The 18200-nt window shown below is 42.8% G+C and overlaps 1 protein-coding gene across 1 annotated transcript; it reads left to right on the top strand.

Annotated features, from left to right (window-relative positions):
• Positions 1-557: 557 nt before the first annotated feature.
• Positions 558-12244, top strand: LOC310874499 (cerebellar degeneration-related protein 2-like). The gene is made up of 6 exons (XM_083787320.1): positions 558-734; positions 1707-1819; positions 5084-5232; positions 5705-5869; positions 8741-8936; positions 9906-12244. Exons 1-6 carry the CDS (start codon positions 650-652, stop codon positions 10557-10559), a joined length of 1362 nt encoding a protein of 453 aa, XP_083643446.1. The 5' UTR covers positions 558-649; the 3' UTR covers positions 10560-12244.
• Positions 12245-18200: the final 5956 nt, after the last annotated feature.

Raw genomic sequence — 18200 nt, 5'->3', positions numbered from 1 at the left:
TCGTGAAAATTTGAATATGTGTAGGCTATTAAAGCAAATACATAGTGGCCAAATACATATGCATGGGCTATCATTTTTGGGACCTTGACATGAAAACACTTTGAGAACCACTGAAACATCTTATTCAATGAAAACACATTATGATGACATAGCCTCTCAGACCCAAAATTGTGTAGACTTAATTATTGTAGTATGCATCTATATGTTTAACAATAATTTAACTCTTGAGAGCGTAAAATGAAACCAAATGGACAAGGGTTCCATGTAAGTTTAACTCGGGAGTCGGGACCACCTGGAACCCCCTCAAGGACTACTGGTAGTCTGGTGGTCCCCGGACCATTGGTTGAAAACCACTTGGCTAGGGCTAGAATAGCCGGAATAGCGACCTCTAGAGACAGTATTCGCCAGGTCACCACCTTCGTTGCAACACCTCCCTCCACACAGAACGCCGGTTAGACCTCACTGCAAGGAGAGACGGACACTCACTCACTATACCCGGGGCAACAACAAGCAAGGGTGCACGCACAGCTCAATTAAATTGAATAAATAAAAAGAACATAAATGATAAACCGCTGTCACGGGAAGAAACTACTATAGGTCAGTAAACAGTTGAATGAGTTAACGTAGGGGCCAGTTTGACGGAGTGAAGATGCTTGCAGACATGATCGTGGAGGAGGAATTTGAAGTGAAGGAAGAGGAACCGTGGTACAGCAGGCAGCAGGACCTCGAACATGGTAGCTACATTTTCAATTTGTTTCTTTTGTTGTCTGTGCCCGGTTGGTTACTGGATGGCCTGCACACCTTGATCCACTACCATGATGATTCTGTAATAAGTCATGTTTTAAAACGTTTGTAATGAAACGGTGGAGGAATTATTCACCTATATGAAGGTATAATCCCTGGTCTGGAAAGGCAGGTGTCAGCAATTACATTCATATAGGCTACTGTATGCGGCAAAATTTAAAAGCCATGCCATACATGGGTTAATTGTCATTGTTTTTGCTCTTTTTATTGTATTTTATGTTATGCTTGTATTGATAGTGATACAATAGGCCTTTGGGCAATTTCAGCCGAATTGACAAGTGTGGCCAGCAACAGTGAATTTGTCTCTAAATCAGACTTGAATCTCTCAATTGTGTCATTTTCACATACCCTGTCCAGCAGTCAGATTCTAAAACAAATTCCTTGCTGTGAGTGTGTGTGCCTCTAGCCCTGTAATGGACCAGAGCTATAGTGTGCCTCCAACAGCTTGATAAAACAGAGAGTAGAGGTGCTCTATTTACTCTATTGAAAACAAGCTGTAACAAACAAACAAACAATAGCAGAAACATTGTTGACACTAATGTTTGCCCAAGGCAGAGCAAAGCCCTGGTGTGTTCACTGCCTGGATTTAGAAGGCTACAGCCTTCTTCAATTATTGGCCCCAATAATCTCCATCAGTGAGATTAAACATTGACCAATTATTAAATATAATTTATATTTAAATTAATTATCAGTTGAAACATGTTGGCAGTTGCCTTTTTAATTGAATAAAGGCTATCCCTCCTTTACCTTTGAGTGCCCGGATCGTCAGTTTTTTTCTCTTTTTTTCTATAGGCTAAAAGAATAATTAAAAAAACTCATCAATATAATAATCGCTAATAAAATAATGTTTTTGTGGGTGGTGGATTGGGTTCATGTCCTCTCTCTCTCTCTCGCTCCTTCAGACCTGCACCTGGCAGCAGAGCTGGGAAAGACCCTTCTGGAGCGCAACAGGGAGCTGGAGCAGGGCCTACAGCAGATGTACTCCACCAACCGTGAGCAACTGCAGGAGATCGAGGTACACGCTCAAAAATAGACCCGTTGTCTGTCCCTCTGACTATTATTAATCTACCATTTTTTTCATACAGAGTACGAGTACAAGTACTTAATTTTTAGTACTCGCCGATACCGAGTACCGATATGAGTACTTTTATTTTTGTTGAGTAACCACTTATTTTACCTCCTTTATCTTATAGATGCAATTGGGATCTCCGATCTACAGTAGTCAGTTGTCATTTATGCTTGTAGATCGGCTGTTTTCGGTGATTTGCTGCAGTGTTGGGTCAGACTTGCTCCTGTTGCCTAGTGTCAATTGGATGTTTTGGTACTCGGGTCAAAGTATCGGGGCCGGTACCGAGTACTTGAGGGTGGTATCGGCCCGAGTAACCGATTCCCGTATCGGTACAACTCTAATAGTTAGAGCCGAGATAATGAAGATGGTTACATAATGCTGGACATGACATAATGGCAATAATGCAACATAGAAGGATCTGTTTTTAGTCACAGTCGGTGTACAAGTTTAACAGTATGCCTCTGTATTCTTTAGCCACCATTCACCGGTATCACTATGCTGGCACCCTACGAAGCAGAACCTCATCTCGGAGCTACAATATGTAGCCGAGGGAGAGGTTCCGATCGGAGCTAGTTATCCATCAGCACTACAGCGCGGCACCAAGTAATATTCAGCAACTCCAGAGATTCACATTTTTGCTAGAATCGTGCAGCACTACCACAAATCTTGAAATAATTTTACATTTATTAACACAAATCTGCTCTTCTGGGGGTTCCTAGCACAACACATTTTCAGATGGGGGTTCATGGTCAAATACATATCATTTTGGGGGTCCTTGGCAAGTTGGCAGGCACAAAAACATTTGCAAACGACTGATTTAGAAGGCATTTGTAGAATTGTCCTCAGGTCTTAATGGGTTAAAGCTTCAAGAAGTGTTTTTCCTTGACCTTTATTGACTCTGCAGTCTGCTTGTTTGCAAGACCTTATCCATTCTCGCCTGTTTAATCGCAGCTGTTGATTGTGTGCCAATGTCAAGAGGTTCCCTAACGCACCCTAGTCTCCTCATAGGTAATTGTAACCCCAAATGTCACTTTCATCTTGTGGAGTAGATAAAGAAATGGCATCTATAGGCAGGTTTTCAAATCTAACCTTTGACCAAAACATCAATACAAGGCCATATTTTGTACCAAGATTATAGATTGTATCAACTTTTTCCATTGTCACACAATGTGCTGCTGATTGTACTTAACAACACAATCGGCACAGCATTCTAGCAGGAGCTGCTCTCATCTCATCTGACTTCAGTGTCGTGAGTAGGGTCAGCACAGCAGGGTGCCTGGTGCTAAATCCTCCCTCATGTCACCCAAGAGAGAGCAGAGTAATTACTTAAAGGACTGACCGCAGTGGATCAGCGGCCTAAAGCACGGCATGCTTGAATCGAGCTCATGAGATAAGATACTGTAAAACCTTTCTTTGGATATGTGGTTGTTGATAGCTGCCAGAATCAGCAGAATAAAGGCAGGAATATGATATAAACAAAAGTCTCAAATTACAAAAAACATAGAAATATGAACGCTGAAAGTGAATTCAGTATCTACTCATCAAATGCACTTTCTCTGTCATTTAGTTTGACACTGAAAATGTTTTTTTCATGATAACAATAATGTTAGGTCTGTTTAGAGCCGTCACTCAAATACCGTAATTGCGTGCGATTACAATTTAATTGAGTTTCTGTCATCGAACACTGGAATTTCTGTTTGGCTTTTCGCCTTTTAGGCTTCGTAAACACAAGTTGCACAAGGCAGATATGACACATTACATACATATTTAATTACTTTATGCTACATAAATAGCCGATCTACATGTCACATTGCGACATGTTTTGAGCTTGTAGATGCTATTTCCACTATTCTTTTAAACGTATGAACATGGAGATGATTATGCAAAATGTTCGATTATGTAATACTTGTGACAGGCCTAGGTCTGTTATCATTTTGCAAAGTTGTTCAGTGCGTCTGCCGTCTGTGGCTGTTCGAACAGGCAAATAAGACGAAGTGAAGGTTCAATGTGTCCTCGCTGCTTTAGCTGATAAGATTAAGTGCTCTCAGAGGGGAGAAAGGTAGCAAGACATTGCAGAGAGAAACACACAGAGGTGCATGCTTGCGCAATTTGAACAGGACACCGTTCATTGTGTTGGTCTGTGTGAGGCCGTACACACTATTGAAACAAAATCGCTCTCTCTGTTCCGGGGGGAGAGGGGAGGCAGAGCAGCTCGCAATTCATTTTCAATGGGAGTCACTGGGTTTCACAGAGCAGCTCTGCTCCATGGCTGTGTTCTGCCCTCCTCGCCCCCCATGGAGCAGAGCTGCTCTGTGAAACCCAGTGACTCCCATTGAAAATGAACTGCGAGCTGCTCTGCCCCCCCCCCCCCCCTCTCCCCCCGGAACAGAGAGAGTGATTTCGTTTCAATAGTGTGTCAGGCGCCTGACTCTCTCCAAGCAGCTCTTGAAAGCTGAAAGCTGTTTGAGACATTCAGATCTTGATGAGAATGACCTGCCCTTATGGTTGTCCTGGTGAGGTTCTACATTCCTGAGAAGTCACACTTCCAAATGCAGAGGTTGCAAGAGTAGCTAGCGAGGGCTTCTGACAGGGTGGCAGACAGACAATGTTAATAGATAAATATGCTGCTGGTTATACATTGGGTCAAGACTTCAGAGCAAGGGTCGGCAAATAAGATTGGCATCAAGCCAATTATTTTATAATAAAAATCTTACAGATGGGTGTTCTTTTTTGTCTGTGAGTCAACTGTATGAAGTTCATTCCTACATTCCCCTCTAATTAGACCCCCCCCCCCCTCCCCTTTTATAATGTGAAAGGATGTCACAAGATTTGCCACTGCTGCAACTGACAATTGAAAGATGTTTTCTTCCATAGTGCATGGCATTCACGGTCTAAAAAGGTGAATCTAAACGAGCCAAAAACATAATCCATTAATTTGGCAGAGCTTTCATCTTCCCCAACAGCGACAAGTAGCTAGACCTACACAGAGTAAGACACGCTTTGATCTCGCTGCAAAGCGGGGTGCTATGGGCTATAGTTCCAAACATTGGAACTATCCCATTGAGATAGAATGAGCACTTCCGCATTCCATTGTTACAATGGGAGTCAACGCTAGTGTCGCCACTGTCCTACTAGATTACTCTGGGCTAACTATCAAACTTCCTCTCCTTCCTGTTTCATTTACCCCACTGTCTGTCTGTGTCTCTCTAGTATCTCACTAAGCAGGTGGACTTGCTGAGGCAGGTGAATGACCAGCATGCCAAGGTGTACGAGCAGCTGGACGTGTCCTCCAGGGAGCTGGAGCAGAGCAACCGCAAGCTGAGTCAAGACAACAGGGTCGCCCAACAGAAGATTCAGGGGTAAGGCAGTGTGAACCACCATAATAAAACACAAGCCGGCCCTACCAACACTATACTTTCCTATTCGGCAAATGCAATATGACAGGCCACTGGAATGGTCAACATTTAACTCTGATTTCTCATGTGACAATTTACACTTTAGGTCCAATTTTGATAAAAAGGAGTGCTGCTTTTTTTTTTTTTTTACACAATCTCAATTCCAAATCGAAAAGCATTTTGAAGAAATGCTGAAATATTTTTAACCGAGTTGTAGTTATGTTCCGAGTTCAGAAAACACTTTTATCCCCTTTCTCACATGAACAAAAGAGATGCCGAAAATCTCAAATAAACAGACGCTTCTCTATGACCTCTTGGCTTGCACATCTACTCCAAAATCAAATTGAATTTGATTCCTGCATTTCTTATCTGGATGCGTTAAAAACTGATGTTCTGTGTGTCTGGTTGACCTGGATGACGTCATGTGTGCACGCAGTCTGACGGAGACGGTGGATGGACTGCAGAACCAGGTGGGGAAGTTGCAGCGTCAGATGGAGAAACTGAAGACAAGCCCCTCTCAGTCACAGAAACACAAAGAGCTCTGGAGACCCCACAGCACCCACAGTGTGTCCTGCCTGAAAGAGCTGCAGAAAAAACACAGGTGAGGAGAGAAACTCAAATCTTACCCCAAAAATACCGGTGTGGCCCATGCTATAATTTAAAGGAACATCACATTGTGTAAATCATTCTCAGAAACATCACAGCTTAACTTAACCACCGAAGCCTGTCGTATGCGTTGTCAGCTTGTGGATCTGTTATTTTTGACAGGTTACAATTGGTTAAAGGCATAGTGTGACTTTAACATGACTTTGTTCAAAGTACAGTATATTGTTCAAAGTGCAGTGTAATGGGCCAATGCTGTGGTGTTTGCAAAGTCACTTATAACTTCTTCTACTTCTAATGTTTGCTTCATACATTCCACACTGAAGGGATACTGGGGGGGGGGATTTCTTTGTTTTACTGAAGGAATATCTTTCTAGTAGTAGTGCACTAAATGTTCTACATTTGTTATGTTAGCAGTGTTAATTCACCTCAAATGTGACATTCTTTCAAACCGGCCTCATGCTGATTACAGGCTGTTCTGAAGAAAATCTACCCCAAATCATGTTAGGGAGAAGTAGGTGGAAAGAGGAAGTGTTGTTAAACAGGTTAACAACACCCACAAAACACTCAGCCTACTCCAATGGTTCTTAAACATTTTGATGTCAGGACCCCCAAAATTATATGTAACTACAGTCATGTACGCCTGTTTGAGTCAGGGACTTCCATTAGAGAAGATTTGTCAACTTTTTTTACGATCTAAGATATATCATGTTGTGTGAATGAATGGTGAACAAAAGATGCTCAAAAAGAAAGACACTGCTCCATTAGTGTAACTGCAAATGGTTGAAATGCAAACATGTACACATAGTGTACAAGTGTCTGCCTGCCTGGGAATCAGAAGGTTAATGGTTCAATCCCAGACTAGTCTTCCTGTGCTGAGGTCAAAGTGTCCTTGAGCAAGACACTGAACCCCTAACTGCTCCTTATGAGCAGGTTGGTGCCTTGCATGGTTTTCTCTGCCATCTGTGTGTGAATGGGTGACTGTAATGCACATTGTAAAGCACTGGATAAATGTACCATAAAATACATTTACCACGCACGCACAAGCACTTACAGTGTGAGTAGACATATAGTTAATTTCCTGCCAGTAGCAGGAGGTGGAATCTTTCTTCTCCTGAGAGTCTGTGTTCAGTCTCTGTGGGTAATCCAGTTAGTGCTGCAGTACTCTTATCCTTGGCAGAGCACGGAAGTCCCAAAGGCCAAAACAGCCTCATGACCTCCGTGCCCCATGCCACTGACCTGGATGTGGCTGGAAGCTTAAGGTCATAGTCCAAGATACTATCACTCACTGTGGCTCTGACCTGAACCTTCACCTAGATGCTAATCTCCACAGGACACCTTATATTGTCGTTGGTTCTCCTCACTGAAATATTTTCTATCACAATTTTAATAGTATAAGGATTCAGGTCAAGTGTCTGGGTTTTTTTGTCCCCCTGTTGGTGTGAGCTTGAGGGGGGGAAAAGCAGAAGTACAGACTGGAGGAAGTGTTCAATGCCATTTCTGCCTCATGTGAAGGACTTTGAGTTGTCTTCCTGTATGAAATGTGAAATGCAAATTAACTTCCCTTACTGGCATGAGTAAACACAAATAATGCATCTTAACCCATTACTTAAGACCTGAGGCCGATTCTGCAAATATATTGTTTCGGAAAAAACGTATGCTGCTATACAGTGGTGCTCAAACTGTTTCATATCAAGGACCATCCAAAATTATATTTGGCCGCCGTATTTGGATGGCAAGAGGCAAGAGGCCATTGACTCAGTTAAAAAGGTTTACAACTGCTGTAATACCATTATGGACTGCTCAATATCTCCTATGTTCTAAATGTCAAACAGATCTAGGCAGTTACTATCACTATTGTGAATGTAAGTGGATATCCAGGTTTTGGGATCAGGTGGCACGTGAGCTAAACGATATTCTTAAGGTGAAAATAAATCTGGGAGCTTTCTTACTGGGAAAAAGAGATGAATTTGACTCCCCTACAATTTAAACTACTTGATAAACTTCCTCTATCACCTCGGAAATGCAATTTGATCAATTGGATTAAGCATGAACCTCCCCCACAAGAGATTATGTGCCGTGTATAGTGGCAACAAAGCTTCCTTTCGGAAGGACTGGGCCCCATAGCTAGATTATTTTCCCGGATCCTTCTAGAAGCTCAATGGGGGAGAAAAAATAACCTGGGAATTTTGAATGAATACTCATGTGGTTGTGCTTGGGGATCAGGTAGTTTGAATGAATACTCATGTGGTTGTGTTTGGGGATCCGGTAGTTTTTGAATGAATACTCATGTGGTTGTGCTTGGGGATCAGGTAGTTTGAATGAATACTCATGTGGTTGTGTTTGGGGATCCGGTAGTTTTTGAATGAATACTCATGTGGTTGTGCTTGGGGATCAGGTAGTTTGAATGAATACTCATGTGGTTGTGTTTGGGGTTCAGGTTTTTTGTCGCTTTCTTCTCTATTGTATTGAACTATGGATGATGGTGAAGATGAACTGGAGGACCCCCCCGCCCTCCCCTCTTTTTTTGTTTTCCTGTTTGTTCTGTTCTGTTTGTTCTGTTCCGTTTGGTTATGCCAGGTTTGTAAAAGTATAATAGTCTTTGTCTCGTTTGTGAATTAAAACAAGACAATCAATAACCACATGTATTTGGCCGCCGACCCACATCTCAATATATTTTGGTCAGATCCACGGACCCCCCCCAAGCTGATAGTGTGGCGCTATTTTGGAATAGCCAAAGTATAAAATCTAAAATGACACAGATGCTTTCCTGGTTTTAATGGCAGACGGTGCTCAGCAGTGTCATTAGCCGTGTGGTTTTCCTGTTGTCCTCTCTCAACGCTAACTCAGGTACTCTTGATTTTGACAGCGACGACCCCCGCGGGCCCCCCAAAGTCTCGTGGCGTGAGGAGGAGCAGGCGTCTCTCCGGCGCTCCCTCCGCTCCCTGCAGACCCAGCTGGCGAGTGAGCGCGCTCATAGGGAGGCGGCGGAGCGCGAGGCGGACATGCTGGCCAGCGAGAACGCAGGTCTGGAACAGCAGCTGCAAATTATGGAGGGCTGTCAGGTAGGTTCAAAATGTCCCCTGGGCATGGGTGTGAGTGCAAAGAAATTCAGTTACATTAATCTGAGACCATAATTAGTTTGTACTCGGAACTACAATTGTCAGTGACATGAAAGTCCAGACATGCACAAGACAGCACATCCAGTGGTTCTCAGTTTTATTTCAAGGACTGCCATACATCTGAGAGTGTATAAATGGACTCTCACGGGTTTATTTGGTTCCATTCGTAGACTCTGTAAGGGTTCATTTGGAACCCCCTCAAGGAACGCTGAGGGTCCCTCGACCCCACTTTGAGAACCACTGGGTTAACACATTCTCCTCAATGAAAGGTCAGGGAAGGAACCTATTTCTCTCCAGATATTTCTCCATTTTTATAAGACTTTTGTTCTGACAAACAATACATTTTGTTTAATTATTATGTTCAGTTATATCATGCCTGTCTGTCTGACCAGTCAGTGGCCTTGTGGTTAGAGTGTCCGCCCTGAAACTGGGAGGTCGGGGATCGATCCCCGGCCGGGTCATACCAAAGACTAAATATGGGACCCAATGTCTCCCTGCTTGGCACTCGGCATCAATGGGTTGGATTGGGGGGTCAAATCAACTAATCAAATGATTAGCTCACTTCTCCTTGGCTGTGGCTCACCGCTCAAACAAATTTCACTGCGGTAACGTGTGTGACGAATCGTACGACTTTGACTTTGACTTGTACCTGCCAAAAGGCTAGACAGGTACGCAGATGTTTCATTGACTTTTGATCCAGATATTCCTCATTATAATGTAATATAATAACCTTATCAGCAGCAAGGATGAGTACAGTGTGATTTCACATCGTACCCATCATCACTGCATGGAAACAGTCCAGCTAGAGTTTGATACCTGAGTCATTCTTGGCCTTGTCCACGTGGCATGGCTGTGTTCCTTATGACCAACACGCTGCACTTCCTAAACCTTGATCGCTTTCTTTCTTTCCAGGCTAGATTAGTCGAGCTGGAGTCCGAAGCTGGCGAGCTGCGCCAACTCTGGCGTGCGGAATCCTGCTCTGAAGGCACTGGGCGCGGCGGGCCTCACTCCATGCCCCCCGACTGTGTGTTCCTCCACTCCGAGGACGAGAGCACGATGGAGGAGGAGTCAGAGGTAGAGGAGGACGACGACGAAAGCCCGGGAATCCCGCTGCATTATTGTGATGGCGATGGTTTCACCGGTCGTCAGAAAAGCGACGTCCCCGACTACAGGCTCCATGAGCGCGCGTGCATGCGTCGCTCCGAGGTGGTAAAGTACCGCGGGATCTCGCTGCTCAACGAGGTGGATGCTCAGTACAGCGCCCTGCAGGCCAAGTACGACGAGCTCCTGAGGCGATGCCGGCAGGGAGAGCAGGACCAGGAGCCCCAGGAGAACCAGAGTCACAAGGCGGTCCAGACCGCCCGTCCCCCAGGGTCCCTGTCCCTCGGCCGGGCCGTGGGGACGGACAGCGAGGACATCATGGAGGACGACTTCCACCAGCCCGAGTACAAGACACTCTTCAAAGAGATCTTCACATGCATTCAGAAAACCAAAGAGGACCTGAGTGAAAACAGGGGGAAGTCCGCAGCCGATGATGGCACAAAGGATCACACCTTTGTGTGTTAATTAAGAAAAAAAAGCAACAAAAAAAAGAGAGGAATAGAAAAAAAGGCCAGACATTGTTTTGTAATTAAAAGAAGCAAGAGGTCCTGAGCTGAAGCCATTCAGAACTTTGACCTCAAATTGCCACCAAAGGAGCAAGCTTGTGAAATAGAAATGTAGACTTTAGAAGTCAAGTCAAGTGTCCTGGAGCCTAGCGTTAGCCTACTGTATTGTATGTTAGACCTGATTTCTGCTTAGTTGCATGCCGGAGTCGCGCATCAAAAACGGGCAGCCTACACACTCACAGCCCCGTGCGAGGCATTGCGAGCATATGTGCCTAGTTTCTGTGCACGACGCGATGCGCTACCACGTCTAAATCACACATTTATTGCCTAGAAACGGTGTCATCCCCACAAGGGCTTCCAATCGAATTAGAGTGACACAGGAACAATAAGAAGGCAAACACCAGCAGCTCATATTATGTCCAATATAGCTCATTTTGCACAGAAACAGCAGTGCCTGATGCCCTCTTGACTGTACTATCACTCTATACCTCACTCACAACAACCAACGCCCTGCCAAACCTATTTAAATACTTTCCATGGAATAGCACTTTTACATCTTAGTAATTTATAAGATGCTTTGTTTTTGTCTTGTCTTGTTTTTTACTTGGCTCATTTGATCAAATGTGCAGTTTATGCAACATTTTTCTAACTGGAACAAAAAGTAGCCATGTGATTGTCTCACCTGAATATTGTTTATGATCAAACCAGTTTCAAGAATGACCAGTAGCTTACTGGTAGCTTTAACCACTTGTATTTCACCCAAAAAGTAACTTATTGTCTATCATTTACACACCAAATGAAGCTTTGAATTCATGGCGATGTTTTTGTTTTTGAGCATTCCTGAGCCAATAATTTGATAACCGGTGGAGTCAGTAGGGGACTCAAAGTCTGCTACTGACCGATTAAATTTGACCCATTATTATTGGCTCAGGAATGCGACAAAGAATCTCCATGAATTCGAGGCTTCATGGGGTGATTTGTGGAGTAGCTTTCGCAAGAAATAGCCAATCGACAGCTAAAGCTTTCCCCACGATAACAGAAAACAGAAAATACACTGGTATAGAGCCCTGAGGGACTCCGCTCAACCACATAGGGTTTAAGTGGTTAAACAATCCGACTCATTTACAATGGAAGATTGTTTTCTTTTTTTTCTCATCACCAGAACCTTGTTATTTGTGGTGCTCTGGGCTGGCAGAACCTGCTTGATGTTTCCATAAACGACATTGTGTAGCCTTGCAGTAATAAGTCTTCTGGGTAACACTTGCTATGCATCCCAGCCCATGTCTCTATAATGCATTATATAAGCATACTTATAATGCATTATAATCTGCTTAGTTATAACACTGCATAATTATAGTTTTAAGAACTCATACATACTCATAGTGCTTTATAACAATAATCATAACTCATTATAAAGCCTTCTATAATGATTTATTTAAGGTTGAGTGTTATAATACCAAATTTCTGGACACTCACTTTTTTGTTGTTGCAATGATCATAGTGTGTTAATTATCATAGTTGTAATACCTTTTATAATAATGTTCTGATGTATTATGATCTCTGTAGAATAGAAAAGCGAGCACTCTGTCTGTATATGCAGTTTGGCAGGTGCACAGCTCACGAAGATTCACAGTAAGAAAGACATAGCCAGCACTCCAAAGTCCTTTCATTCATATTAAGGCGCATGGCCAAACACGGCACACATGGATGTGTTTCGGCATCAAGCCTTCTTCAGCGTGTATATATCTTACACAATGAAGAAGGCTTGACACCGAAACGCGTCCGTCTTTGTACTTGTGGTTGCTTATACCTGTAATCTTTGTGTTATAAGCCTTGCCTTTATACTAGGCCTCAAGTCTTTATAGAATGCATTAAAATGTGTATGTGTATGAGTTCTTGTAAGTATAACTATACATTAATATAAGCAATATAATTAATTAATCTATTGTATTATAGACATGGAATGCATAGCAAGTTTTACCGTCTTCTATACTTGAAGCATGTTTCTTTTTCTTAAGAAAGATGGCTTGAATAGTTTGCGAGCAGATTAGTTTGGTATTATGACTGAAAGTTGTATTACGGTTAAATTAGGGCTCACCAAAAATGTAACTGTGAACCTGAGTATGCTTTGAAATAATGTAACTTGACCACAGCTATAGGGTTGGGATCCAGTACCAGAGGAACTGTAGGATCCGGATCCATCATCCAGGAACCGGAATCTGTTCCATCACATTTGGTTCCATTTGTAGATTTTGTACACTCTCGAAGTTACAGACGTGTTAGGGTCCATTTGGAATCTAGGAATCGTTAAATGGAACCCCCAAGAGGAAATCATTAAAATCCTAAAGGGGCCTAACCACAGCCCACTAATATGTGATTTTAGTGGACCCAAATATGTAATTAGTTGTTGCAACGCTGCCTATCTTATACATGCTCCCTGGTTTTTGCTTGATAATATTGCGTACATAGTTTGTAGATATTGCTGTAAAATCACTTTGAGATGCACTTTAGAAGTTGCACAGGGATTATCGATGCTTTGGTGACACTTTATGTTGCGGTTCTATGTACAGTTCTACGGCCTTATACTTCAAAGGTCTATAAGCCCTACCTGTCGCACTGCGACACGTAACCTTGTAGATCGGCTATTTTTGGCACGTGACGCCTGCGTGCAACAAAGTATAAATCGGGCGTTTGGACTGTGACATGCTAGTTGTTTTCTAGACCAAAATGGCCACGTGTGTGCAGTATGTGTATGTATGTACAGTATGTTTATTACTGGTATACTCTGTTTAATGCAGACATGTGAATGTGTTTTAAATGTTGTTTTTTTGTTCACGTTCATTTATATCTGTTGTTGATGCATAAAATCTGTGAGGCAAAATGTGTCCGTTGCCTTTAAAAAAAATATTTAGAAATCAAATTATTGGTTCCCAATCAGGGTGATACTTGTCCCAAGTGAAATAATGACAGTACCAGTAACACATTATGAAATAAGTAAGACATTGAAAAAGTACTTGAGCAAAAATGACCAATTTATTAAAGGTCTCTAGTATGGATGGTAAAATATGGTCAGTGACTTTTGAGTGGTGCAACCACTCCTTACACCAGCAATGTCCGTGTACCTGTGTACCTGTGTGTAGTCATGAGCACGAGTGGTGTGCGCATGCGTGAAATTGGAACGACACAGAAGAAATTGGTGTGTGTAGTGCCGTGCATGAACGCGGTGGTGCAACCACTCCTACGTGCTCATGAGTGAAATTGGAACGATAGCCCTGGACCCTCATTGACTTTAATAACGTCAGCTGTAAGTGCTTGAGGGTGAGAGGCTGCAAGGGCTCCAAATTGTTGTGAAAGAAATGGGACAGCACTTTGAAGATGAGTCCGCCATTCATGACACTTTGCATCATTTCATAAAAACTGTCCTTATTCACAGCCAGTGCCTACCTCTACCTACATGCTTGGCCTATTTATACATGTCTATCACGTCTATTTTAGTATTTAGGCTGATCGTTTTATAGTCCAGGCATTCTAGCTCATTTTGGACCTAAAATCAAAAGTAATTGTAACAAAAGATTTTTTTTCACAGACCATTTCTATGAGGTCTCCAGAACAACATACTAAAAGTCCCAAGAAATCCCAGTTGGGGAAATATGTTTCATTGGCATCAATACAAGATGTCCACCAATAAGATATTCTCAAAAGAATGCATGGCCAATTACCAATATTGGAATAAATTCCTTACCAATAAGTAATTGAAACTGTTTTTTTTCACAGACCATTTCTATGAAGTCTCCAGAACAACATATTAAAAGTCCCAAGAAGTCGTAGTTGTAGAAATATGTTAAATTGGCATCAATCCAAAATGGCCACTAACTGGGACTATTATCAGGAAAAAATGCCATATACCAAGAGGTCATAATTTCCTTCTTCACAGACCATTTCTATGAAGTCATCAGAACACCATACTAAAAGTCCTAGGAAATCCTAGCTGTGGAAATATGTTTAATTGGCGTCAATCCATGCAGGATGTCTGCCAATTAGTGGCTCAGCAGCAGAGGCTCAGAGGTAGTGTGGCCGAATGGGAACCGCAAGTTTCCCAGTTCGAACCTGGGCTCCCCCAGAGTTAGTGACAAAGTGTCCTTGAGCAAGACGCTGAACCCCTGATTGCATCTGCAGGTTGGTGCCTTGCATGGTTCCCTCCACCATCTGTGTGTGAATTGGTGAATGTAATGCACAATCTATGTAAAACGCCTATGTAAAACGCGCTAATATTTACCCAAATTATGACGGGCACAATTTTCATTCGTCTGAGATTTCAATTGACTTCCAAATATATTTTGAGCTGAGGATATTCAGATACAATACTGTGTATTTTAGCCATTTTGAACCAATATAACTGAAGGCTGTTATTATCATGTTCTATCTAGACTATAGAACACGCTGCCATCAGTAGGCCTATACACGGTCATCATTTTGTTTAGCACTTTGTTCGTTATAAGCTAACAAGCCAAATGGGCATTACATTTATAACTAACATTAATGTTAGATTAATGTTAGATTAATAATGTTAGATTAATAATCGTTATCATTTTTCCAGAAACACAAACAATTTAGTTGCCACTCACCTATTAATTACTTTCCAAAACTGAAACTAAATAAGAATAGTTACAATATAATGATAATAATAATAGTAATAATAGTAATAATAATAATAATACTCAGTTCTATTGACTTCAAAGGCATTTGACTCGAGACGACATACCAAAGTAGTCCTGACAGACTGTTGTCCGCACAGACTAGACTAGACTATGCGGACAACATCAGCCTGCTCTCCGACAACGTGGAACAAGCACACCTTTTTTCCAACAGTACTCCTACAGATGTTGTCCAAAAAACATGCAAATGACATCAAAAACAGCCGATCTACGAGGTCATGCTGCAAAACTGTGTGCACCAAAAACAGCCGATCTACAAGATCACGCTGCTATAGGAGGTTATCACCTATAACATCTCACCAGAACATCCACCTCTGACAACAACAGGAGGCACTGTGCTGAAGGAAGTCAAGGACTTCAAGTAACTGGGCTCATGGGTCAACTGAACGGAGCAAGATCTGAAAGTGAGGAAGGCACTTGCATGGAGGTCCCTGAACGGCATGGTCAGTGTATGGATCTCCCTCCAACCTCCCCTGTGAGATCAAACTCAGCTTCTTCTATGCAACGGTGGAGTCTGTTCCTCTATGGCAGTGAATGCTGGACCCTGAAGCCAACCCTGCAGAAGTCTCTAGACGGGTGCTACACCAGAATGGACCCTGAAGCCAACCCTGCAGAAGGTTCTAGACGGGTGCTACACCAGAATGGACCCTGAAGCCAACCCTGCAGAAGGTTCTAGACGGGTGCTACACCAGAATGGACCCTGAAGCCAACCCTGCAGAAGGTTTTAGACGGGTGCTACACCAGAATGGACCCTGAAGCCAACCCTGCAGAAGGTTTTAGACGGGTGCTACACCAGAATGGACCCTGAAGCCAACCCTGCAGAAGGTTTTAGACGGGTGCTACACCAGAATGGACCCTGAAGCCAACCCTGCAGAAGGTTCTAGACGGGTGCTACACCAGAATGGACCCTGAAGCCAACCCTCCAGAAGGTTCTAGACGGGTGCTACACCAGAATGGACCCTGAAGCCAACCCTGCAGAAGGTTTTAGACGGGTGCTACACCAGAATGGACCCTGAAGCCAACCCTGCAGAAGGTTTTAGACGGGTGCTACACCAGAATGGACCCTGAAGCCAACCCTCCAGAAGGTTCTAGGCGGGTGCTACACCAGAATGGACCCTGAAGCCAACCCTCCAGAAGGTTCTAGACGGGTGCTACACCAGAATGGACCCTGAAGTCAACCCTGCAGAAGTCTCTCAACATGTTACCAACAAGATTCTGTAGCCAGTCGACTAAAGAGCCATGGCCCAATGGGCGAGTAGTAACGCAGCACTGTATAGCCTACAGTTGTCCGCCCCACCTGGAAGCGCGTCCACGCGTGCCAGCCAGGAGCTAGGCTCGACTGACTGGGGGACCTCCACCCCAGGGAGACTGACAGAGCTGCCGACTACTATAAAGGTCTGTGTCGCCTGCGGGAACATACTTGTAGAGGTTAACCATACACACCGCTGCCACCAATGTAGCCACGGCCGGGGCGGGAGATGAACCCGGGTTCCCCATTCCACAGGCACATACGTTACCAGTCATGGACGAATGAGCCATGGCCCAATGGGCGAATAGTAACACAGCACTGTATAGCCTACAATTCAGTATGAGGGGATACCACCCTGAGCCAGACAATGTCAGCCAGGAGAATGAGACTATACCTGTAGCAGGACATTGGCATCAAGAACTGCCAGCCAGCAAATTGGTGCTGTGGGAACCAATACACAGGCATTGATCACAAGGACGTCCCACACTAACATATGTGGATGTACAAAATAACTACTCAGGAGCGCAAAGTACCAACACCGGGACAATGGAGTCTGAGGAGATGTTCCCCGGTTCCCCCGTTAGTCTAGTCTCTAGACTTGATAGCACTTTAGTTGGTAGGTGGTATAGTTGCCAGGTTCTAATTTGTTTCCAATTTTATACAGAGGATTTACTCTCGGCAGCTTGAATTCTTGTAGGACTCTGACTAATACATTTGTAATATAGTTCGTCAACCAACAATTGGTATGGTGAAAAACATTGCACAAATAACTATGAGCTGTATCCAATTAAACTGCAACCCATTTTGTATTAACCACTCTGTCCCAAAATAAATCACTTAAAATCATTCAAATGTATGCCATTTTATAATAATGTGGTGGCTATTTTGGATTGATGCCGAGTAAATGATGTGTGGTGAAAGAAATCCTGTTACAATTAGCATTTGGCCAGGAATTTATTCTAATATTGGCAATTTTTCTTATAATAGTCTCAATTGGTGGACATCTTGGATTAATGCAATTAAACATATTTCCGCAACCGGAATTTCTTGGGACTTTTAGTATGTTGTTCTAGACACCTCTAAGAAATGATGTGTGGTGAAAAAAATCCTGTTACAATTACCTCTTGGCCAGGAATTTATTCTAAGAATGGCAATATTTCTGATAATGGTGTCAATTGGCAGACATCATGGATTGATGCCAATTAAACATATGTCTGCAACTAGGATTACTTAGGACTTTTAGTATGGTGTTCTGGAGACTTCATAGAAATGGTCTGTGCAGAAAAAAATCTGTTAAAATTACCTGATGGTCAAAAATGTATTCCAAGATTGGCCAAATAAGCCCAATTGGCGGCCATTTTGGATTAATGCAATTAAACATATTTCCCCAACTGGGATTTCTTGGGACTTTTAGTATGTTGTTCTGGAGACCTCATAGAAATGGTCTGTGAAGAAAAATCTTTTGTTACAATTACTTTTGATTGAAACGCTATTTTGCCTGGACTATTATTATTAGTTTCATAAATACATTTTATGATAGGGGTTGTAATATTCATTTATAATAATATTCATTATAAATTGCATTTCCATATTATTTTACTTTGCTCATTAGTCATTTCTCATGTTTCCTTTATTA

Source organism: Protomyctophum parallelum (assembly GCF_964188405.1).
Source record: "Protomyctophum parallelum genome assembly, chromosome: 17".
Classification (NCBI taxonomy): domain Eukaryota; kingdom Metazoa; phylum Chordata; class Actinopteri; order Myctophiformes; family Myctophidae; genus Protomyctophum; species Protomyctophum parallelum.
The sequence above is the reverse complement of the archived record's forward strand: the minus strand, read 5'-3'. Positions and strand labels throughout refer to the sequence as shown.

Excerpts from the sequence above, each read along its gene's own strand:
- LOC310874499 (XM_083787320.1), top strand. The coding sequence starts at position 650 with ATGCTTGCAGACATGATCGTGGAGGAGGAATTTGAAGTGAAGGAAGAG. Across the intron at positions 1,820-5,083 it reads AGCAACTGCAGGAGATCGAG|TATCTCACTAAGCAGGTGGA; the intron begins GTACACGCTCAA and ends GTGTCTCTCTAG. Across the intron at positions 8,937-9,905 it reads AAATTATGGAGGGCTGTCAG|GCTAGATTAGTCGAGCTGGA; the intron begins GTAGGTTCAAAA and ends CTTTCTTTCCAG.